This window comes from Phoca vitulina, unplaced genomic scaffold, assembly GCF_004348235.1.
Source record: "Phoca vitulina isolate PV1807 unplaced genomic scaffold, GSC_HSeal_1.0 scaffold78, whole genome shotgun sequence".
NCBI lineage: Eukaryota > Metazoa > Chordata > Mammalia > Carnivora > Phocidae > Phoca > Phoca vitulina.
In genome coordinates, this window is record NW_022589781.1 from 2,471,275 (window position 1) to 2,495,600 (window position 24,326).

The following is a 24,326-nucleotide window of genomic DNA, read 5'->3' on the forward strand; positions in this document are numbered from 1 at the left end:
TCAGGGCAAACCCTCTCTGCGGGCATCCTTGCGGGGTCCTGGCCCCACTCTGCTGCGGGTCACAGCTGGCTGGCTGTGTGGGAAGCCCAGATGCCCCAGGACTGTTTGCCCGGACTGTTCGCCCCGGGACCGCACGTGGGCTCTGTGGTGGTGCCTCCCTGCTGACCCGCTGAGCACCGCCTCTCTCCCTAACGCCCTGCCGGCCGGCTCTTGTTGGTGGCAGCTCCCCTTGAAATGCTTCATTATTATGTTCTTCTGAAACACGGAAACACATCTTCCCAGCCACCCAAGCTCCCGGGGAAGAAAGGAGAGGCCCACAGTTTGTACCATGAGCCTGGGTCCTGGGAAGGCTGCCCAGGCTAGGGGAGCTGGCTGCTCGCTCGAAGCCGCAGGCAGGCTCGGTCCTGGGGACACGGCTTCCCTTCACTTCTCCCGGCACCCACTCCTGGCGGGGAGGGCACAGGACACTTCCTATGTTCTTCCATCTGTCATCTGTCACAACGGGCTAATTCCCGCCCTGGAGCCACCAGTGGATTTGCTGGGCTCCGAGCAGGTGCACTCTCGCCTCTAACCCTGCACGAGTGAAGGGCAGAGACGTGCTCAGAGCAGCCATCCAGTAGTGCGGGGGGCCCCGCACAGACTTGGGGACTGCGGTCCCTTCCTCGCTGTTCCCGCCAAACAAAGTGCGCCGGGTGTGGGGCTCCACCCAAAGAAGCAAGCCTGTGGCTTCCAGCCGGGGGTCCCATGGGGCAGTGCCACCTGGCGCCCACTGCACACACGCCCACGACGCTTGCTTCAAGACCCATCCACCCTGACTTTCCTCCAGACCCTCAGCCCATAGAGCCCGCACAGCGCTGGGGGCACTAACATTTCTGTGAATCGTGCCATGAAATCCATACAGAGCTCGGTTCTCCAGTGGCTACGGGCTGTGCTTGGGTCGAGTGCCTGAGTCGTAGAGGGCAGGCGTCGTGGTCTGCCCTCCGACCTGCTGGAGGCTCCATCCTGGCTGTGGTTCCAATGAAGGACGGAGAGCGTGAGGAGTCAGTAAGCGTCAAGTCAGACCCTCAGATATTTGAAGATGCGGGTGCCCAGGCCACATCCTGACCAGCGAAATCAGAATCTGTGCAGGAGGGAGCCGGCGTGAGTACGTTTTCAAGCTCCCCGGGGATGTGGAGAACCTGAGCCGCACACCACGTGCATGCGCATCATGCGGGGTCCTGCCCAAGGGCAGGCTCTCCTCCCGCAGGGATTCTGGATTTCAAACCGGCACGAAGTCGCGCTGCCGCCCATCCACACACCTCACCTTGTATTACAAGGCGCTCGATGACATTCGGAACTTTCTGGAACTGCCCCACGCACATGCTTTGTGACTGTTGGCCACAGGCTCATGACACCCGAGACCCCCGTGATGCACAGGCCGTGTTGAAGTGCGTGCGCATGAATGTGCGGAGAGAACAGGATGCATTTCAAAGCACCCGAGCGTCCGGTCCTTCAGATGCGCCCGGGCTCAGGCCCCGGTGCCTGCCGCCTGCTGACAGTACCCGCCGTCTCCGCAGGGACAGCCCAGAGCCCACCTCCAAGGGCACCTGCCCTGGAGCCGTGTAAGCCCAGAGCTCACATCCTGCACTGGTGTGTGCGGGGAGTGGGGGGAAGGGCAGGGCTGGGGCCGCCCCGGCGGGGACAGAGGAAAGCCCCGGTGGCGGCCTCCCCTCCTGCTAGTCTGAAACCCTAACAGTGTGACCGCCTCGGCTCCAGCTGTTTTTCAGGCCAAGCCCCATCCCAGCCCCCACTCAGTCCCTGCAGGATGCGGGGAGGGTCACCCCCAGCTCCCTCCTGCCCCGGGGACTCCCTGTCCCGCCTCCTGCCCTTGGGAGTCTCATGGGGCCGACGGGCGGAGGGACGGGAGTACCTGCTTCCCTGGGGAGTGGGAGCTGGGCGCTCAGCCGCTGGGGCCACGTGACGGAGGCAGCAGGGGTGCAGCCACCGTGGATCCCTGCCAGCCCTGTGGGGGGCCCGCCCTGGGGTTCCGTGGGGCGCCCCAGTTCCCGCCGTGTTTACACTGTGTGGGCCAGGCTGTGGGAGAAGCCAGGGACGCCCAGCCTCCGCGCCTGGACAGTGGCCTCTCTGCACGAGGTCCAGGGGCCGGGGACATGGCTTTGGCTTTGACCCAAGGGGCGTCCGGGTCCTGTGATCTCTGCAGGTTGCCCTGTCCCTCAGGAGCCCACTGCCCATGGCCCGAGGACAGACGTCAGGAGCAATCGCACTTGACCCTGGAATGGCCCAGTGTCCAGGGCCCAGGAAAGGCGGCTGCATCATTTGAACCCAAACACAGTCGGGGTGGTAAGACCTGCCTGAGAACATGGGGAAGCTCATACTTTATTGGGGTGAGCGTGGCGGACAGAAGCCAGGAGCCTTCGCCCAGACCGATGGGTCAGTCTCCTCTTGGCCAGTGAGAATTCCCACTCAGCATTCAATTGCTGGTCTTTCTGTCTTTATTTTTGCTTTAACAAAAGAAACTTCACTCAGCACAGAAGGAAAAATAATTCTGCCTCTAACTCCAACGAGGGCACAGATCCAGAGCAGCCTTGGCCCCGCACTGGCCTCGGTCCCTCCGGGTCCAGCCCTACCCTCCCAGCAGGCTGGCTGGGTGCTCCCAGCTCGTCCTGGGTGGACAGGAGTCTGTCTTCCCTCGTGCGACAGCAACCGCGACACCCGGAATGTTCTCTCTACGTCAGACCTCCAGATCCACCCCATGTCCCATGTGGACAAAGAGCCAGCGAGGTCCAGCTGATGCTATTCTCAGCTCTTGCGTTAGCGGATGAGTGAATCGACATGTGGGTGGCAGACTAATGAAGGGAAAGTCAGTATGCATTAGGGAAAACTTTACATTAGGAGATTGTGAAATAAAATATATATTCCGGGAATTGTCACTCTGGTCCGTCCATTTTACGAAAGATTCATCTTCAGTTCAGGGACACCTCCGTGGCTCAGTTGGTTAAGCGTCTGCATTTGACTCAGGTCATGATCCCAGGGTCCTGGGATCGAGCCATGTATTGGGCTCCCTGCTCAGTGGGGAGTCTGCTTGTCCTTCTCCCTCTGTCCCTCCGCCTGCTTATGCTCTCTCTCTCTCAAATACATAAAATCTTCAAAAAAAAGATTCTTCAGTTCAGATCATTGCAGAAAAACCACTGTGGGTCTTGGGTATTGTTTTTCAATTCCTGAGCATTATGAGACCCTCAGAATGAATATGAAACACACATGGGGCAGCATTCATATATGCAAATAGCAAATACAGGACTATAAAAATGTTTATCTACTTTGATTAATAACTAAACAAAGGTTAACAGGCTAGTAAGTAATTATGTCATGAGAGGTCATACAGACTGCTAAAATCAACACAATAGCAAGGAATCATTATACATATTTTTAAAAATGACTTTGTAATGATGGGTTTATATCCTGGAAAAAACCCTGGACTCCTAGCTGGGCACTTTGAACTGAATGACCAAGTTAAGTCCCTCAACCTGGGTTTCATCATCTGTGAACAGGGGAAAATATCTGCCCAGATTACGTCAACGATTCGTCGTCCTTTTGTCCACTCACTCACTCAACACTTAGCAGACATCTGACAGTGCATTTCATTTAATTTAAATGAATTTAAGTTGACTCCAAGAACATCTTCAGAATATAGTGGATGAAAACGGTGATGTGGGAGACTTCTGGAACATAAGTAAATACCACTTATTTAAAGCACAGCGATGTCCAGGGAGACAGACTAGAGCGGGATGAAGTTGTCATTATTTTGTAGTATTTGCACAAATGCCTGCACTGGAGACCGGCATGTACACACCCACGTTCTCTACACCACACACACCTGCTGCCCAGTGACAGACAGACAGATGGCCTCAGTGTGGTGTGGGGCCAGCAAACAGCCCCGCTGGGGCTGAGCTCTCTGCACAGGAGCATCTCACGTGTCCTGTCCACCGCGTCCTCGCTGCCCTGGGAGGACGGCATCACCAGCTTCAGTTGATAGACGTGGAAGCTGAGGTCCTGCTCTTCAGCCCGGGGCTTCCACATCACTCCATCTTTTGTTCATACCAGGAGATTCTAAAATGCTCAAGACATCGAACCCTCGTCCCAACACCTTCATGTCTCCCATTTGAACAGAAGTCTCCTTGTGCAGTTCCCTGCTTTGCAAATCCCTTTTCCTTGGAGGGCTTCAACTCTGCTTCTTAAGGGCGGAAGCTTCCTGAAGGCGGGGGCTGTACATCGTCAGAGGCGCTCCTCCACGCCCTGCACGCCACGGCGCTCAGTAGGTGTGTGTTGCCAGCATGGCAAGGTGCCCCTCTGGAGCGCCACAGGGCCTCTGTCTCTCAAGGACGTAGTCTAGTGAGGGAGACAGGTATTCAGGCGATTGCAACACTGGGTGGAGGACCGCAAGCTGGTGCCAGAGGGACCCCAGGGCAGTTTCCTGTGGTCTCTCAGGACAGTGCACTGCATGAAGGACCCATTCACCTGATTCTCCCAAGACCCAAGTATGACACCAAAACACAATGAACAGAAAGCCCTCCCTCCCCCTCTGAAGGGGCTCAAGAATTAGAGATGAGCTCTCCCACCCTGGGTGCCGTGTAACAATCAATCCACAGTTTTTGTTTCCAGGGCAGGATCTGTCCCTAAATTGTTTTTTTTTGAGTCACAGTAATTTAGAGGCGGGACTGAATTTTGTCCCAGTTTGCTTTTCTAACCTCTGCTTTCTCTTGGATGGTAAAGTGCCCTGTGATTTGTTATGACTGGTGGCGAAGTGTCCACGGAAGGGAAGGCCCCCTGCCTGCCCTTCGAAGCCTGGGCTCTGTGATAGAAATACCCCAATGCTCAAGGTCATCCAGTCCATCTCTCTCCCCATCCGGCACGCACACTCTTCCAGAAACTGAAAGCCGAAATCCAGCTACAGGAAGGAGCAGACACCTGGACGTCAGTCTGAGTGAGGGCGTCCCAGAGATTTCGTGCTCCCAAAGCCTTCTCCGGATCTCCGCATGAGCAGCTTTGCTCCACAAGTCCTCCCCCTGGAGGCACCACTGTGCACAGCCCGTGATTGCTGCTCGGATGCGGGGAACCAGAGGTCACCAGTGGACCGCAGAGCTGCCCAAGGGGGGTAATGACCCTGGGTGGGAAGCAGCCCACAAAGTTCACATTTAGGACCCTTTAAAAATAGATGCTGTCTTAATATTCTCAACCAGTACTTAAACATCTGGGCAGGTCTTGCCTTGAGACACTCCAGCTGGACCGCTCGGTGTGGAGTGAGGTGGGGGCTCGTAGCAGAGTCTCAGACTCTGGAGCTTGGCTTCCTCGGCAGGCTAAGAGGCTCTTATAACCGCTGTCCGATTGATTTACTCAGCAAATCCTTTCCCCTTTAAATGCAGAAAGCTAAAGTCAAATTCATGGATCAAAAATGTCCAATTAGTGGATAAAGGCTGAGCTGCCACTTTGTCACAAATTAAAACCAGATCTTGAAGGAATCTTGCTGGGCTCCAAAGAAAAACATCTCTTGCTGAAAACAGTCTGCCCTTCATGTTTTAGGATGGCGCAGATCACATTCTATAGAGTTACGAGGAAAAAATACGAGTAGGAGGGCAAACATCAAAGTTTAACTATTCCGGTTGATTTGAGCAAGGAAGTGTAGCCCCTGTGTCACTGAGAGTCCCCGGCGGGGCTCCCACCCTCACCCACAACAGGCACCAAAGTCAGGACTTGCATCCCGTTTCTGGCACCTGGTGGGAACAGTGGGGGCGTTGACTGGTAAAAGCCAACGTTGGCTTAAATCCCGGAACACAGCTCCTCGTAACCGCCTGGGCCACTGACTGACCTTCTTACTCAAATTAAAAGTAGATGGTTCTCAAGGTTACCGAATGTCCCGGCCAGGAAGAGCGCTCCTGAGTGCAGAACATCACTCCTTTGCACCCTACTCTCCCCCAAACTGCTAGCTGCCCCAGATCTCAGGGGGGCCTGCTGACGTGCCGCGCTCACCCGCACTGAGTGCTCAGGGGAGTGGAGGGCACCACGCTGACCCTCGCCATATGCTGTGCTTTCTAAAGCTCATGAGAGCAGAAGTTATACTCTTGGGTTGTTCTTTTTTTTCATGAAAAATCCAAAATTTGGGCAGTTAAAGCATTAAGAACAAAAGACACAAAATTCTACTAAACAACCATGGATATTCATTACTCATCTTTTCCCTGTATATTTATAGGAAATATAATGTATATTTATGGGGAATCAAACATTGAAGAAAGTGGTTATTTTACAAAAAACACTGCAGATTAATATGACAATTGGACACAACAAACTAAATGTCAGCAAACATTCTGGGAAGATCCATGATGGTATAAAGGGTATCTGAACATGACAGTTTCTTCTGCATTTAAAAAAAAAAAATCCCCTCATGATTTCAACAAATTTCTATATTCACAGCTGTGTCTGCATCTTATGAAAAAAATCCAGTTGAGTCTTTGGGGTTTTTTTTACATGGACTTAATTTTTTTCTTCTAAAATGACTCTCCTTGTTACAGAGAAAAGACACAGCTGTTTTCAGTCATGGTTTCCTCGAATTTCCTTCAGAAACTGTCCTAACTGCCGGTGGAAAGATGGTTTCCATGTGAGAGCAGGGGAATCAGGAACATCTCCCGATCGGCTGTAAGACCCCATCTTCAAACCACCCACTACAATCATTTCATGCTGAGAACCATCCAACATGCATCGTCAAGAAATTTAACATAACAAGAGCTCAGTGTCACCTCGGAGAACAGCGGATACAGCCCTGCAGCTCTTCTCTGACACGCTTTGTGCTTGCGGCCTGTCCCACTTTTCCATCAACTAGAGATGTAAGAAGTGACCTTGTAGGGAAGAAGTCATGGATGGATCTGGGAACACAGGCTGGAACCTGAAAGTACGTTCTGTCGCAAATACCCCCCGAAATACAAGTATTTCACAGTGAAAGGGCTCTTTTCCCACATGTAACTCCACCTCTTATCTGCTTTGCAATTCTCTACAAGAGGACTGAGGATGGAATTTCTTTGTGAGACAAAACTAGAAATAGGGACCCTTTGTTGCCTGGTAATGAATTAAAAAAAAAAAAAAGATTTCTAGTTCCAGCTACCAAATTCTTTAAGAAATTCCTGCATGAAAAATATAGTCAGTTCAAAGCCCAAAGCCGGCAGATGTAATCCACGTGGGTTTACGGCCACACTCAAGGTTTGGGGTAATGAGGCAGAGGGGCGGAAAGATGGGTCCTCTGTTCCCAGAACGGGTACCGGTGCAGCAGGCCTATCGCCAAGCCGGCTGAGGGCCCGGGTGGATAGAGGACCCCTCCCTCCTCAGCTCGCTCTCTCTTGATTTTAGTTTCTCAGCCCCCCTGACAGTCTTTCAGGGGAGACTGTTCGGAAGTGTGTCTCGGATCATCCTTAAACTCAGTCTGTGTCCGTGCCAGCATAAAGCTGCTTTGGGTCGCCAGACTTTCACTAGCCAGCCTAACGGTTACAGGTCTCAGGAAAAACAAGGAGTCCTATTTTCAAGTGTTCTCTCTCCTGCGCTATTCCTCTAACAGAGCCGAGTGCACCGGGGATGGACACGGGGTCCTCAGCCTCAGGGTGGAGGACTAACCCGCTCCCACACGCGGCTCAGCAGCAGTCCGCGCCAGGCCTAGCAGGTGGGCCTCCTCCACGCTGCGTGAGGCTGGGCAGTGATGTCTGCGCCACGCCTTACTTCCGTCCCCAAGAGAACAGACAGGAGCACCGTCCCGTCCCCCCTTCAGGGCCTCCACGCAGGCAGGTGTTGCCCGGAGGCGCTCAGTCAGCATCTGAACGGCTTACAACCCAGCGGAGGAAGAGCAGTGGAGGGAGCGGGACGTTCATGGGAGATCAGAGGCATGTGTTTTTGCTTCAGAGAACAGAAGGGCCAACGGGTAGAAAAGCTATAGGACACAGACTGCGGTCAGCAAGGGAGTCAGGGAGTGAGTCCCCGAACAACGAAGCCAGAAAGCTACTTAACAGAAACGTGGGTTGGAGTCAGGGAACCATAAGGTCCCTTCCAACTCCTGACTTCAGGCCCTAGAAAAATATTCGGTTCTAATTTGGAAACCTGTTCTCAGAAAATAAGCAATACCGCTTTTGGAAAGAACACTGTATTTAAAAACATTTCCACCCGCTCTCTTGGGAGGACCAAACTAGAGGCAGAATGGGAGGGACACGAGTGCAGCAGTCGGGGTATTAGCGGCACCAGGAGCACCCCCCCCCATCTAGGGCCCCAGTCTGATGACAGAGGGAACGGAGCTCCATGGGACACCCTCAACCAGAAAGCTTCCAGGGCCCACTGGCCGTCTCCCCCCGCGTCTATCCACGCACGCCCAACCCCAGCAAGTGCGGTGCTGTTCTCTCTGGCACTAACATACGTGTGGCCTGACACGGGATGGCGCCCTCGTCTTCTGGGTGATCAGATGTGAGACCTGAATGTCCGTGGGTTTTGGCTTGTGTGGAAAAGACCCCAATTTGGATCTAAATGAGTCACTGGCTTCATGTAAGTTCTACTCACGCAGAGGGGCAGAAAACACCATTAATATGTGTGGAAATTAATATAAATTTTAATGTTGTATAGTTCCTGGATCCCAACTCAAGTGTCTCTATCACAGTCAGTGTTTACGTTGGGCGATCAGAAGTCCTGCTCACTGCACCCGAGTCAGGGTATCAGGTGAGCAGCACGGCCAGAGAGACCCGACGCTTCCGGAAGCTTCCGACTCTGCACCTAGGGCTCATTGTTACCGCACAGCAGACGCCCACCAGTGCTGGTCAAGCCGGGTATCAAAGTAAATATAACACCTGTTTGAACTTTGTACTTTTTGAAAATATAAAATCCAATCATCAGCCAACACTCATGAGATATGTGAATTTGTTGACTGTTCATACAGAATATGAAACTACCCCATGATTTTTAACAAAGTAAAGCCTGTTCCTGCATTTTGGGGCTCCCTTTACAATTTTACTTCCATTTCAAAGGAACAATTGAGAGGCACTGCTTCTGAATTTAACACTATATTTATTAAAGTGTTTTTATTAACAAACTTTCACCAGAAAGTTCCGAGTGTGTCAGCGCAGGGGGCCCACTGGCTTCAAGCTCTGGCATCTGACGGCCCGCAGAACCGCACGTCAGCCGGACCCCTCGGCCACAGCTCTGGGGGTCATTAGGGCAGCACCGGGCGTCCCCCGTGCCACGGTTAAATACGGGTTTTGGTTCTTTCTGATTTGAATGTTCCGAGTCCTGTGACAGGCACGGCTCTGCTTTCCTATCTGCGTCGTCCGCCTGAGCCCCCAGCCCCGAGCCCTTGTTCCAGGCCCCTCCGCTGCCCTCCATGTTCCCGAGCTCTCTGTTTCTGGAGAGTCCCCTTTGGCTGTTTTCGGGATCACAGCAGTTCAGTTTTCGCAAGGACCCGGGGCTTCTGCGGACAAAGGACGGTGGCTCTGGCGTCTGTGGACTGGGCTCTCCCATGCCCTGGGCGCCGTGGGCGCTGGCCTTGCCGCCTTTCTCCTGGGCCTGCCCGTGCTGCACCGGGTGGAGGAAGAGGCCTGTGGGCAGAGGACTCTGTGCTCCTGGCCGTCTGGCTCTGCCCTGCAGGCAGGCGCAGTGGCGGATGTGTGGGACGGCGCACATGAAGCCTTCGGGGGCCTGCTGCGCAGCCTGCAGGGGCGCCACGCCCTTCTGCACGTGCACTAAGCTGCTGGTGGTGGCGGCGGCGGCGCATCGGGGGCACAGGCCGTCACCTGCCTGCTGGCACACATGCGGGCCGGGGCTCAGGTGTCTGTAGGCGTTTGGGCAACCACACCTCTGACTGAGAGAGAAGAAGTGACACAGGGTGTGCTGCTCGAGAGCGGGCGGGAAGGAGGCGGGGCTGGCTTCGTGTCTGGAGCTTGGACTGTAAGCGGCGTGCACAGGCAGCCCCAGACTCTTGGCCTGGCCGCCGAAAAACTCAGAGCACATGTGGGTCTCCTCATAAGCCGCCTTCCCAGATGCGGTGCAGCTGTGGGATGTCAGAGGCTCTAATTCATAGAACTCGTGCTCCACGTCGGGTTTCTGGGCCCTGGGGTCTAAATGATACGCATTCACGGCATGTGTTTTGCTCTGCCCCTTGTCGGCAGGGGTCGCGGACAGGGCGTGGGAGAAGGCACTGCACCGGAGCTTCCTGGGCAGTGGAATCTGCCCACAGGTGCCCTGCGGCCCGAGGCAGCGGCACATGCACTGAAAAAAGAAGGTGGCAAAGGCCCAGCTGACGCACATGATGAGCATCATGAAGGTGCCCAGCTGGGTGTATGCCAGAACCGTGGATGGCATCATCATGGCCCCGGCCACAAAGGTGGTCAGGGCGGCCATGGCAATGGCGGAGCCCATGCGGCTCAGGGAGAAGATCACCTTCCCCTCCCGGTCGGCATCCGGGGCCAGGCGGTAAGCAACCCCGTAGTGGACAGCAAAGTCCACGGACAGGCCAACGGCCACGGAAATGATGACAGACTCCAGGACGTTCAGCTCCCAGCCCAGCAGGACGAGGGCGCCGACGGTGACAAATATGGTCCCGGCGATAGACATGATGGCGTACAGGCTTACGATGACGTTCCAGGTGGTAAGCAGCATAACACTGAAGGCCACGGCCACGGACAGCCCCATGGCAACGAGCGTGCCGTTGGACAGGCTATCCTGGAGGTCGTAGAACTCCAGATTGCTGACGAACCAGCCGTTGCTGAGGCCCTCGGGGGCAGAGCTCAGCTCCCGGGAGATCCAGGCATCCACCTCCTCATAGAACTGGTGCATCTTCTCGTAGGCCAGCGTGAAGAGGTAGGTGCTCTGGAACTCCAGCACCACCGCCCGGATGGTGTCATTGACATCGAACCGCGGCCCCGGGGTCTTGCTGTCCAGATGGTAGCCTGTACCCCTCTCCAGCTCCATGATGGCCCTCTTGATGCACAGCTCGAAGACCTCCTGCTTGTAGGGGAAGCTCCAGCGCCGGCAGCACAGGTACAGGGCGGGCTCGTCGCAGTCCTGGTTCTCCATCCACTGCTTGAACGTCTCGATGAAGCAGCTGGTGAAGTCCTGTTCCCCCGTCTGGTAGAAGAAAGTCTGGTTTCTCAGTTTCTGACAGAAGTGCAAGATCCAGACCTGGGAAGCCGGGCTTGCGATGTTAAAGCTGCCGTCCAACGCCAGCTTCCCTTTACTCTTGGGGTTCAGGGGGTCGCCATTGTCTTCTGGGGACACGCCCCAAACCACAGTGATGGGCATGTGCAGCTCCTCGCCACGGTGGACGCGCTCAAACATGAAGAGCTTCTTGTACTCGGCGTCGTAGCGCTCAAAGGGGTGGGAGGGCCTGAACAGCTGAAACTCAGACAGCTCCAGGGAGGGCAGCTTCATCTTGGGGTTCACGCATACGACGTAGGCCCCACCCACAGTCAGGGCCAGGAACCACAGCAGCCAAAGGTAGCGGAACTTAATAACGATGCACGGCAACACCTTCTCAAAAAAAATGCGCGATGCTTCTGAAACGGCAAACAGCGCTCTGTGGCACGTCCGGCGGGCCACAGTCCAGCAGCTCTTGCCCTCGTAGACCTGCTGCGGCGGCTTCTTGAAGCAGCTGAACATGTTGAGGAGGTAGCGCTCGTGCAGGACGACAACGGCCGGGAGCCACGTAACCATCAGCACATAGTTCACCAGGATGGCGGTCCCCGCGTACACGCCGAAGCAGCGGATGGCGGTGATGTTGCTCACGTAGTTGGCATAGAAGGCGGCGGCTGTAGTGAAGCTGGTGACGAACATGGACAGTGCCGCGTGCTGCAGAGTGACACCCACCGTCTCCGTGGTCGCCGCGTGCGGCCGGTCGAACTTGGTGTAGCTCCACACATCACACAGGACAAACGCGTCATCAGCGCCAATTCCAACCAGAATAACAAGTGCGGTGAGGTTCATGAAAGGGAAGAACTCAAAGTTGAACACCACGCGGTAGAGAAAATAGGAGACGATGAGGGAGCTGATGACAGCGAACATGGTCATCAGCGTGATGAACAGGGACCTGGTGTAGGCGCACATGACCAGGAGGACCAGCAGGACCGCGATGGCCGGGTACGCGGTGTCCGTGAGGAGGTAGTCCTGGAACAGGCTGTGTTTGATGCCGAACTCGATGCCGGCGACGGTGGTGACGCCATCTGAGCCGTTCCAGGGCTCGAAGTTGTCCAGGTAAATGTCCATCATGCTCTCCCCCTTCTCCGTGGGAGAGAAGAGCATGCTGTACTTGAGTGCCGGCGCGGCAGGGTCAGCCGCCTTCAGGGGCAGGAAGTCCTTGTCCACTAAGTAGTGCAGGATCTGATACACAGCATTGTACCTGGTGCACTTGCGTGGCACGCCCGTGCACTTGAGCTGCCCCTTCCTCCTGGCGCCTGCGTCCCAGCAGTCGGGCTCCAGGGTGCCGTTGTGGTAGTGCTTGGCGCATGCGCGCAGCAGCTTCAGCGTGTGAGACACGTCTCGCTCCACGATCTTCTGGCAGGACGACCTGTTGTTGAGGACGGCGATGTAATTCCCCAGCGTCCAGCTGGGGCAGCAGGACGTGGCCGTGGCCCTCTGGCACAGGTCGCCAAACTGCGGGTGGGATCTAATCTGCGGAGAGAGACACACGGAGACCGGCGTTTAGAACCGCTTCACCCAGAGGCCTGAATTAAGGCGGCCTTGAGGGACAGGTTAAATAGCCATCTTCCTAGTTAGGTGTCAGCTGGGACACGGGTGGCCATCCCCCAGAGCCTGCCCCGCGCAACACCCGCCAGGCGCTTCCCTCTGGACAGAAAACTGCTCAGCGTGCAGGGGACACATGGGCATGTAACCACCAGTGCTGGTTCGGTTTTAAGAAGGACACAGAATTAGCAGCTCTTTAGGAGACAGGCCTTTTCCAAGTTACTTTAAAAGGCAATGAAAAGGACAGGCCGTGGGCTCATGTACGGAATCTATAGGATTAATTTAAGAGAACAGTTGTCCAATTGATAGAGGAAACAAACTGGTGGCTTTGCCTAAAACTTCTGGTTATCGGCATGAAATTTTTGGTGACAAAGGTACTACATATCTCAACCAACCTAGCTGGAAGCAAAGATAATATTCCGCCAGAAAACTGTCAGCGAGCCCCAAGGTGACATGGGGAGCACTGATGTCAGGGGTGCACGAGAGACCGGGGGTGAAATGGCTTCCTGAGAAGCAAGCACAGTCTGCATATCTGATTAACAAATACTTCAGTAGGAGCTGATTTCTTCCACACTTCCGTCAAAGCTTCCTGGAGCTGGCTGAAACTCTCTGGGTTTTGGTGACGTGGGGTCTGCTGTGTGGTGGCCGTAGGACGGCTCTGGGTCTGCTGTGGACAGTGCCTTACTTACAGCTGTTCCCGGAGGCCTTTCTTCTCTGGCTGCTCTTGTTACAGCAAACTGAAAAAATCCTCCACTGCCAAGGGTGGGGTTGCTAGAATACGGCAGAGCCTTCGCAATTCCATACAAATCCGTCAACTGTGTGAGTGGCCCCTCTTTCCTGAGGCTGAGCTTAGGAACCATGCCCTTCTCTCGAGCCTGTCCAGAGCTTGTCTGTAGAAGGCGACCCACTCACTTCTACTTACCAAAGGCTGCTCCAGGAGGAGACTCCAAAGTCCAGAAAGGACAATTAAACTACTCTCTGCCTTTATTAATAGTTGACTCTACCAATCACAGGGACCATTGGCACAAATCGTCTGTTTGGAACTTAGAATGATCCCAGAACCCCGCTCCCCATACCACTTGAAGGCCTAGCCATCAAGCTGCTTTGGTGGGACCAGTCCTGGGGGGTGGTGCAGAGGACACAACACTGCCCATGTACCCCAAGTGTCAGAGCTGGGCAACCCACACGTGGGGGTTCAGTACACTAGCCTACTTCTGCATACATTTAAAAATTTCCATAATAGGGGCATCTGGGTGGCTCAGTCGGTTAAGCGGCTGCCTTCGGCTCAGGTCATGATCCCAGGGTCCTGGGATCGAGCCCCACGTCTGGCTCCCTGCTCAGGGGAGAGCCTGCTTCTCCCTCTCTCTCTGCCTGCCGCTCTACCTACTTGTGCTCTCTCTCTGTCAAATAAATAAAATCTTAAAAAATTTTTTTTCCATAATAAAGCACTTTTATTTATTATTTTTTTTTAAAGATTTTTATTTGTTTAATAACACAGAGAGAGAGAGCACAAGTAGGCAGAGCAGCAGACAGAGGGAGAGTGAGAAGCAGGCTCTCCGCCGAGCAGGGAGCCTGATGCGGGGCTCGATCCCAGGACCCTGGGATCATGACCTGAGCCGAAGGCAGCCGCTTAACGACTGAGCCACCCAGGCGCCCCCATAATAAAGCATTTTTAAAGGGCCCTCTATTGAAGGTAAAGACAAATGAGCCAAAAGGGTTATTATTCAAGTGTACTAAAATGTCTACTTTAACAAAGGCTTAATTTTTCCGCTCATTTCTAAAGAGCAATAATTATTCAACATTTTATAACATAGGATAATTAGTATTTAATTGTTTCTAGGTAAAAGCATTCATACATGCTATGTCAGGGGTAACGGAACCACCTAATAAATAACAGGAAACCCTGGGATAGCACTGCTCTGGGTTTTGTGGCAGATAACCAGTTCCCATCCCACGAAGAAGTATCACACAAGCCTGTGGAGTCGGCCTGGTGAGAAGAAAGGGGGTATAGCCCCAGCGTTGGACAGTCTCAGATGGAGGAAAACTGCATTGTTATGAAGCCTGCCACCAGCTTCACACTTGTGCTAACGATGAAGGGAACAGGGTTGCCAGCCAAAGCCTGGAAAGAAATGACCTTGAATAAGCTTTCCAAATAGTAGCAGGGTTTGCATGTGTATGACCAAAGATTAAAAAGTTAGACAAGATAAATGCAGATCAAAGGCGCTATCAAAACTAGAGACTAGTAAGCTGCTGAGAGCCAGTCCTCTAATTCACAGATGGAGTTGGCTGATGTACAACCTTCCACACAGTCCTCGAGGACTCTGACAGGGTCGGAAATAAGGAAAGAGAAAAGATGTCGTAACTGATACTCTTTACCCCGAGCTGGATGCCAGCGCCCTGAATCTAACAGCATGGGAGCCCAAGAGACTGTGTAGGCTTTCAGGGAGGAAGGCCCTGTGCTCCCATCCACTGGTCCGTCCGTCCATCCGTCCATCCATCCATCCATCCATCCACCCACCCATCCATCCATCCATCCAAAAGAGAAAACAATATTTACTGAGCACCTACACTCGTAGAATAGGTGGGTACAGGGGCCCTTGCCCCGGAGCAGCTCACAGTGAGACAGAGAAATCAGGGTTCAGCTTGGGAAGGAGCATACTGAACGTCAGGGTCCGTGCAAAGCTGCAGGGGGGGTGCCCAAGTCTGAAGGGCGGTGGGATGGTGACACCAGCCTGGCAGTACGTGACAGGGTGGTGAGATACTCAGGCATTTGTTACATCGTGGGGCTGGAAGAGACTGCAAGCAGGTGCATCTTCACACAAAAGGCAGGTGTACTTTCTGCCATGTTTTTGGGAAAGAGATTCATTGGAATGATTTCAACATCTTTTAAGTTTCAAACTAAGAACAGTTACTGGAAGTAATTTCTTGTAGCTCATGAGAAAGTGGCCCTTTTCATTCTAGTCAGTCACAGATTGGATGTTTTAGGGAATTATCTTGCTTCTGTGGCTATAATATGTCCATGCACACATCTGTTGCCAGACTGCAGCAGGGGTGAGGTTGATTTAGAATTGGGGGAAGCAAGAGAAGACAGAAAAAGGAGAGTTTTAAATGACACCCTAACTTTTAAAACTACTGGTGAGATTGGGGATATCGTAAAAGGCTAAGAACAGAGTAAGAATAAAGAATGGGCCCTACTACGGGATCCCATCCACTCTCCTCCCACGTGACAAACCCCTCCAGTCCTCTTTAAAACAAGCATCAGGAGGCACATTTCTGGGGTCCACTAAGCTTCAGGGGGTCTCATGTGTCCACAAAACCTACACAGTAAACAGAGTGTTAGGCACTAAATTTCAAATCTCCTTTACAGAGCTATTCCTCAAGCTCTAACTTCCATGAAGTGCAAAGACTAAGGAAGAGGGAGAAGGGTTTCCAGCAGAGTCAAGAATTGAGAAACACACTGTGGCTACGAATGGACGGTCTGCCAGGGTGTCCCTGGGGATGGAGATCCGGGGAGTTGTCTGAGGCTCCTTCTGAAAGTGTCTAAGAAAACAAGCATTCTGTGAGGACATGACGATGGCATCAGAAACAGGAGCCCTTTGTTCTGGAAACCAAAGCCCGTTGGAATCATGAACTGAAATGGACTCAGGTTGGAGCTCCACGTGCTGGAAACACAAGCAGGTGACAACGGCCACATCTGGCTTAAGATGCTGTGCCCATTGCTGGCCATCTCCCAGAGTCATCACCCCACAGGTAAGCTCTGCTCAGCATCATTTGCTGTATGTCCCACCCACTGATGGCTGCTGATAGCCAAGTGCTGAAGCAGGACAGCGGGGAAGTCAGGGGAGGGGAAGGGAGAGGGGACACAACTTACTCGCGTCACCACCAGGACTGACAGCACTCTGCAAAGCCTCTCGAGCTGGGAGACCCGAAAAGGGTACAGTAATAATCTGCAGGCTGAACTGCCACGAAACAGTTATCACTTAGGGTGTCACGGGACATGTTATCTCTGTGACTAAGGTTTATCATTGTGCATTCACTGCAGAGGCCAAGACTGGAATACGAAGGTGTGTGCAACTGGTAAAAATAGTATTTAACAAGTAAAATGATAACCTGCTCTGTGAGGCAGAATTCTGGGGCCCTGACCCTCTGTTTATTCATTTGTCATTGTGGATCTGTAACTGGCTTGACCATTCATGCAGACACGTCTTGGGTCTGTTCCTCAACGTTTCAGAAGAGGACCAGGTGCCCACCATGTTTTTGCCAGGAATCACATGCTCGAACTCAGGGCCATCTGGGCCTGACTATGAGTCCACAGAGGGAAATACTCAGACAAGGAGGCACACGGCTCCTTCCACAGTCTATACGCTTTGCAAATGCCGTCAAGCTAGGCCATTGGGAAGCCACACACTTAGACTTCATTGCTTTAATTTCTTGTAGAAATAGCTTTTGCCATAATGTTCTCCTGTTACCAGCCTGAGCACGGCTTAGAAATCAGCTCAGATTCATGACTGCGCATCTCGTGAACATGCTGCTAACTAAAAACTTTATGCATGACATTACACTTCTACAGAGGCCACGGAGACGGTGCTCCCCCACTTAGTGTGAGGGAAGGCCGGCTTCTTCTAAAACCCCAGCTTGTTGCCCTCTTTGTGACTTTTGCCACCGACTGCGAATTCCAAGTTGCTCTGGCGGCCAGGGAAGGAGGAGACAGGTGTGCAGCCACCACCAGTGAGCGTGGGGGACTGTGGGCATGCATCGCTGCATACAAATCACACCTGTGGCTTTACCTTTTCCTCCCACGATTTTCCCTTCAATTTAGTTATATTACCCTCTCTGTATGCCTTTTTGTGAGCTACCTCCTCATGCTGATTTTTATCATCTAATAGCATCTGATACATACTCACATGTGTACGAAATAATATCCTGCTTCCATTCATGAAAGCATTGCTTATGGGCTTGAGAGCCCCAGTGGCACTCACAGAATCAGCTGTTGCTGGTTCAAGGCCGTGAGGACTCTGTAAATCCTATTATTTGCCTGTGTTCTGGACGGGGGAGTCCATGTCGAGGGTAAGAGGTGGATGTGGGATTTGAACCCAGTCTCCCTTGAGTCTCTTTCCCACCATGCATCACGTGCAGAAGACAACCACCCTTTTTCCCTTGTCTTGTTGTATCCTATATGCTATTTCCCACTCAGGATCCTCAAATCGTTAACACTGTCACAAGGACTAAATGAAATAACCTGGTCAAGTGTTTGGGACACCCTGACAAATTAATCAGCTGTGTGGATCTGCTCACGTGAGAATCTTCAGGGGAGGGAAGGTCTAAAGGTCAACAGCAAAGGTAGAGAATCGAGGCCTAGAAAGTGTGGAGTTACTGAACTGCTCTGTGAGTATGTCTGTGAAGACGGGTCACAAGTGCCAAGGCCAGGTGCTGACTGCGGGGAGGGATGGAGAGTGCCAAGCAGGAAGTCCTGCACATACTAAGTACTCTAAGTATTTACTCCTCTAAAGTTAACTTTCTACACAGGGAGGGTTGTAACACGTTCACAGCCTCCGAATAATGAACTGACAGCTGTAGAGAGAAGACAATAAGGCAGATATAAATTGACCAGTGGTTAAGAACCTTCGTTTGTGTGGAGAGGTTGGTGACTTTGGTCTGTTTGAGCTGGGCGGAGAAAAGATGGCGCTCACGGAAAATCCTGCTAGCTGGACCGGCAGACAACACACACCATCTTTCAGAATGAAGACTAAAGTTGGGAGACCTGGGACCCAAGAGGGGAAGGTGTGTGCATGAGCACGATGAGAGCTGACCCAGTGACCACCAGGAGCCCGGTCTACTTCCCCGAGAAGCCCTATGGCCAGCGCAGGCGCCTGCACCAGGGATCAGGCTAGCTCTTAGGAGGGCGTGTGATTACACTTCCTTCTAGTAGTGAGTTTCCGCGTTATAGTTACACTAGGCATACAATGAGCTCCTTTTCCACCTGGTTCCTGGCCTTGGGCAGGTGCAGCAGTGACCGCAGACAGCAGTCTCTCCTGGGATAATCTGCCTCTGAGCACACAGAACTGACAGATCTTCCAAGCCCAGAGGTAGATGTCACAGTTTCTGGGGCTGACATCTTTCAGCTCCAGAGACTGAGAGCGGAGGGCTTTTTGTCTCGAATCCTCTGTGTTCAAGGTGTTCAGAGTTCAGAGCAATCTGGGCTGGATTCCTCATCATTTACACAGACACGCACCCCTGGGTGTCCCCTTTCCCAGCCTGTGCCCTAAATCTGCCCCAGAGACCCACTGGTTGCCAGAGAGGCAGGCTGTTCACTGCAGAGTTGAGATGCTGACAGTGGCTTCAGGATGAAACAACCAGCTTAGGAGAGAGACCATCCAAGAAAAGGAGAGACAAAGTCTGAGCTGTGAAACACCAGAGGATGGGGCAGCATCAAGGAAAGAGCTCTTCTCTGGAGAAGGTGGCGGGTGTCAAAGACGGGGCCACGCAGAAGCGCTCAGATCCTGGGGTCTACAAGCATGCAAGCCGGGCTCGGGCGTGCGGTCCCCAGGAGTAAGGCCCAAGTAAGTACCGTCATCCCATGAGTCACCAGGGTCAGCAGGGAATGGACTGGCTAAAATACAACCTTATTTGTTCTCAACACATTTCAGTTTTTCTTTACATACCCTTGAATTATCTACATTGCACATTGATTTAATGGCAGGTAAATTCCATAGTGTCTCCCCTCCAGCTGAAGTAAATACTACTCTGGAATATCGGTCACCTGGTGACATGAAAAAGAAAAGAAAAAGGTTTATAATTGTCCATTTCTTTCATCAGACTCACCATTCAGGAGCAAGTCAAACTGGGGAAGCATAGGGACAAGTCATTAGCAGCAGGGAGCCTTTCCTTGATAAATTCCAGGAGAAAAAAAATAAAGCAATGCTATAATATTGTTTCTGCTCAAACAACATCTGAAAACTCATAGGAGTTATATAACAAATCTATTTCTTCTCAAATAAATAAAATCTTTAAAAAAAAAAAAAAAAAAACAAATCTATTTCTGATCAGACTGTGTTTAGGAACAGTAATCCGTAAGAATGCTCAGCACAAAATTAACTGAATGCCTCCCTCTTAATTTTGAAACACATTATCAGAATGGGGTGTAAAACCCAAGAAGGATCCATTAGGGAATATCAAGAGTGGGTGTTCTCTTTGGCAGCACACTAGGGAGGAAAGATGGCAGGTGATCAATTTAAAAGCACTAAAAACAGTCAACCAGGTACCGAATGTGGGCCAGGGTCGCAGATACACTACACGTTCTGGCTGGGTCCGTGGTCTCTCTGGTCCACCAGAGTCTAGATAAATACTGTGGTAATCAGGGGCGCCTGGGTGGCTCAGTTGTTAAGCGTCTGCCTTCGGCTCAGGTCATGGTCCCAGGGTCCTGGGATTGAGCCCCGCATTGGGCTCTCTGCTCAGTGGCAAGCCTGCTTCTCCCTCTCCCCCTCCCCCTGCTTGTGTTCCCTCTCTCGCTGTGTCTCTCTCTGTCAAATAAATAAATAAAATCTTAAAAAAAAAAAATACTGTGGTAATCACACTAACACAGGCCAGCTGCAGGACAGGCGAGCCCGGCCCTGGGGTCAGAAGCAGTGGAACCAGGTCCTGCCTTGCCCCAGCTGTGGGGATGAACAGCTCCTCTGAGCCTTGGCCCCTCATCTGTAAGCACGTCTCTCTCAAACAGGTGTGAGAACTAAAGGAAAAACAGTGGGTGAGTTAGTGCTGTTTTAGCTCCCTCCGCCATTAGAAGAACTTCATATAATAAAACAGAATGGACTCACTTTCTGTTATCTAAAATGCCTAATTGTGTTGACAAAGAAAACCAATCGGCAAATTTATGAATAAAACTTTAATACATGAGCTTTTATTCATGATTATGAAATTTTCTTTAATAAACCCTTTTCTTCACCAAATGGCCATTATCTTATGTTGACTGACTTCTAAGAATAAGACAAGCCCATGGAAACAAACATTTCCTCCTCAGAGCAGGACTGGGATGGCCTTCCTCAAGGTGGAGCCGTGGCCGAGGGGACGAGTGTTGTGTGTGGGCTGTGGGGACAGACGTGGCCACATTTCATGAATTTGCTAATGTTCATCCTGGTTCAGATATTAACCAACAGATGTTGGTTCAGAAATCTATAGTGTCACTCAGAGAGAGAGAAACCAACCAGAACATTCAACTAGAGTCCAATTTTCTAATAAGACACAGAAAAAGACATGTGTGCTCCTTCCTGGGACCAGGACAAAATTCTCCCTAATCTCCTATTTTCCATCTCTCAGTTACTGTAGAGTGAAAGTGTCCCAAGTAAAGATCTTCAGGCTCGGCTAGATCTAGAAACATCAGAGGTCTGGTGAGGTCCTTTAACAAGACAGGAAAATACACATTTTAGGGGGATTTTCAACAACAATTTTAAAAAGCTGAATTCAAAAGAGCATTGGTGTGAAGATTCGCTGAAGGAGAAGCTGTAGGTCCTCATGCCCGCTCTCCATGGCTAAGCAGCGACCTCCAGGTGCACTGGTGTCCCCGAGGCCACGCTCTACACCCCAGCAGGGGCTGGTTAGTGAATCTGCTGCCAGCATCTGGAGACCTGGTGATGCTACATTCAACTCTGGGTTCCTGACCTCAGGAAGTTCCTACACACCTGGGCCCTCATTTCTTCAAGGCCACATTCTGTGGAGCTAAGTAGCAGCTCTTCGCGCTCCGTGACAAGTCACGTCCTGCTGCCTGATGTGTTCACGTGTTGGGCTGGCCCCCAAGGCACTCCAGCCGTGGGCTTCTGGACCGTATTCTGTTCATCTTTCTATCTCTAATGCCTAACAACAAGGCAGGCACAGGGAAAGCTATTATTTATGCTTTCTGAATGAAACAAAACTTAAAAAGCATACTTCTGATAATATAGATTATTTTAGGGTTCAATCCAAAAATATGTACTTGTTCACTGGGAATATTTTTTAAAATAATGTAAGAAATTTAAAATGACTTGAAATTTGGGGCAAGGTCAAGATTTTTTTTCGATATTTTTATCTTCCTTAAAACTGAATCTAACTCAATAATCTCATTAATTTTTATTATAGGTAAATAAATTCAGATTAGTGGTTGACTGACCTTGAGAAGTAAAACTACAAGTTAATTCAGCTAAAATCTGTGTCAGTGCCCAGCATATCCTCCCACCAGTCTCAATTTACTTGTGCTCCATCTCGAACACAAGGAGCCCCGAGGGGCTGTTCACCTAGGATGCCACTCACTTGGAATGTCGCAGAAAAAGCTGTCTTTGTGGAAGTTCCAGTCAACTTCTCTTTTCTCTCTTTCATAGTGATCATCTGACCATCTATCATCCCGATGGCTGAAATGGAACAACAATGTGATCCTCAATAAAGCACTTGGACAGCACAGGGAATGTAGTCAACAGTCTGTAACAGTGTTGCACGGCGGCATATGGAGGCGAGCACAGTGTACGGTACAGACTTCTCCAGTTGCTCTTATACACCCGAAACTAAACCATGTGTGTCAAGCATAATGCAATCATAAAAACGTAAAAATAAAGTACAACTATTTCAAGTCCAATAAGCATACCAGTAACGGTATACTTTAGCCATGACCTACCTGAAATTAAAAGGATTAATATAAGAAACCAACATTAATTTTCTCACTTCTGTAAAAGAAAAAAACCCCAAACCCTCACTTTTTTACCTTAATACAACAAAATCTTAAAAGACAACGAGAATGTAAACAAATTCAGTGGCAAAGATTTTGAGCCACACACTTGCATTTAGTCATCTTGCTCAGGCAATCCTTAATAGTGGAATTCATCAAGCAATGTTTTGTGTAAAAGTTAATAAACAATTACCTTTTGGCTTGTTCATCTGCATATTTAAAAGGATAATTTGCTAATGTTGCTTTGTATCCCGTATTTTTCACCATGTTATTCCACGTGACCAGTCTCTGGCCTATCGCAGTCCCTCTTGGCTCAAAACCCTGAGATAAAATATTACAAATTCCCATTAGTGCACTTTTCTTCAGGCTATGAATGGTTACAGCAGGTTGGGAAAGCAATGCTGGGGCGCCATGTGGCTTTCAACAGGAAGCACAGATGCTGCTCGCAGCTACCCCAGGAATGAACAGCACTGAACAAGATGGCGGCCACCGTTCACTACGACAAGGCAGTTTGGTTCTCTGGTGTGTGACCTGTTTCAGCAAGGAAGAGTAACTGTGTCTGAAGCTTCGCTTTCAAAATCATACCTAAGCAATTAGCAAATACTTACTTTGATGTTATAAAAAATTATGGTGAAATCAAATTATGTCATGCATGTTATAGTGTTTTATGGGAACATTTACTTAAAAACAGACCCTGCTATCTCTTAGTAAAACTGAAATTCCTTTCACTTCTCTGCGGGGGGGCGGCGGGAAGACATTCAGTCTTAAAGACTTTATGAAAATATTTTTATAGAATGCAGATTCTCCATTTTATTGCTTTTTAGCTTAAATGTGGGAGCCAGGAAGCAAAATTTCCAGGTCTGTAATGGCAAACAAGTTCCTTGACCTTTTAAGAATCTGAAAATAGGATGACAAGTGTTTACTTTTCAGAAAGAGAGCTGCATACTCCTGTTAGGTTGAGAAGGTTTTGAAAGAAACAGGATACTAAATTATATAATTTGACACGTATTAAAATACTGAATTTCTTGAGATAATTTTGGGCTACAGAAATTTGACGGGCTGAATTTTCCTTACCAGCAGTGGATCAGAGAAGTCGGGAAGCTCGGGCACTAACACCCCAACCAAGGCGCAGACAACGATGAACATGGTGCACATGCCCAGCACCACCACGGGCCAGTCCGCTATCAGGGATGCATAGCTGCAGGGCAGAGAGGAGCACACAGGAGGCCGCTTAGAAGCAACACGAGGCTTTGCTGCCCAAGAGAGCAATGTGTTAAATCCTCCTAGCTCAGACCTAGTCCAGTTTATCAATCAAAGATGCAGTGAGATGATAAGACAGATAGCATTTCACATCTACATCTGTTCCTGGAGAGATCTACAATCTACACCCTCACGTGGGGAGAAAATGTACTTGAACAGAGGACCCATCCTCCTGCAGTCTCGTCTGGAACTTGTTTCTCCATCCTTGTACTCTGGCAGTTCTTGGAGGAGAACTCAGCCCACAAACAGGCTCATGTATCCATCTTAAGAATAACCAAACCAAACCAAAACTTCCCACAAACCTGCCACTTTCCTTCCGGCTGAAACTATAATGAACGCATCAGCCTGAGTTCCAGGAGAGAGAGAGATGCTTGTTTTCTAGATTCGTTTAGTGCAGTTTTAGTTCATTTAGTACACCTTTCAGAAGGTGCCCTGTGCGTACCCGCCCCTCCCTTCACTCTCCAACCAACCTCAGCAGCTGGGCCTTGGTTTCCCCTCACTGTTACCAACCCCGCCCCAGGTTGGAGTAATTTCTTCCGGGCGCCCCTCCCTTCTGTAAGATCCTGGGTCTTACTGTCATGACACTTGCAGATCTTTTTTTTTTTTTTTTTTAAAGATTTTATTTATTTGA

General features: G+C 50.9%; 1 protein-coding gene across 9 annotated transcripts in view; it reads right to left on the reverse strand.

Moving 5' to 3' along the window:
• Positions 1-8,977: 8,977 nt before the first annotated feature.
• DISP1 (dispatched RND transporter family member 1) overlaps positions 8,978-24,326 on the reverse strand; it is a 177,813-nt gene continuing 162,464 nt past the window's right edge. For 7 of the 9 annotated variants that reach the window (XM_032393990.1, XM_032393983.1, XM_032393984.1 and 4 more), the window contains 5 exons: positions 23,510-23,633; positions 22,629-22,756; positions 22,027-22,124; positions 19,410-19,507; positions 8,978-12,675 (listed from right to left, as the gene is read on the reverse strand). In XM_032393990.1, the coding sequence (XP_032249881.1) occupies positions 9,085-12,675; positions 19,410-19,507; positions 22,027-22,124; positions 22,629-22,756; positions 23,510-23,590 (3,996 nt within the window). In that variant the 5' untranslated portion in view covers positions 23,591-23,633 and the 3' untranslated portion in view covers positions 8,978-9,084. The other 2 variants (XM_032393991.1, XM_032393992.1) reach the window with 2 other exon arrangements.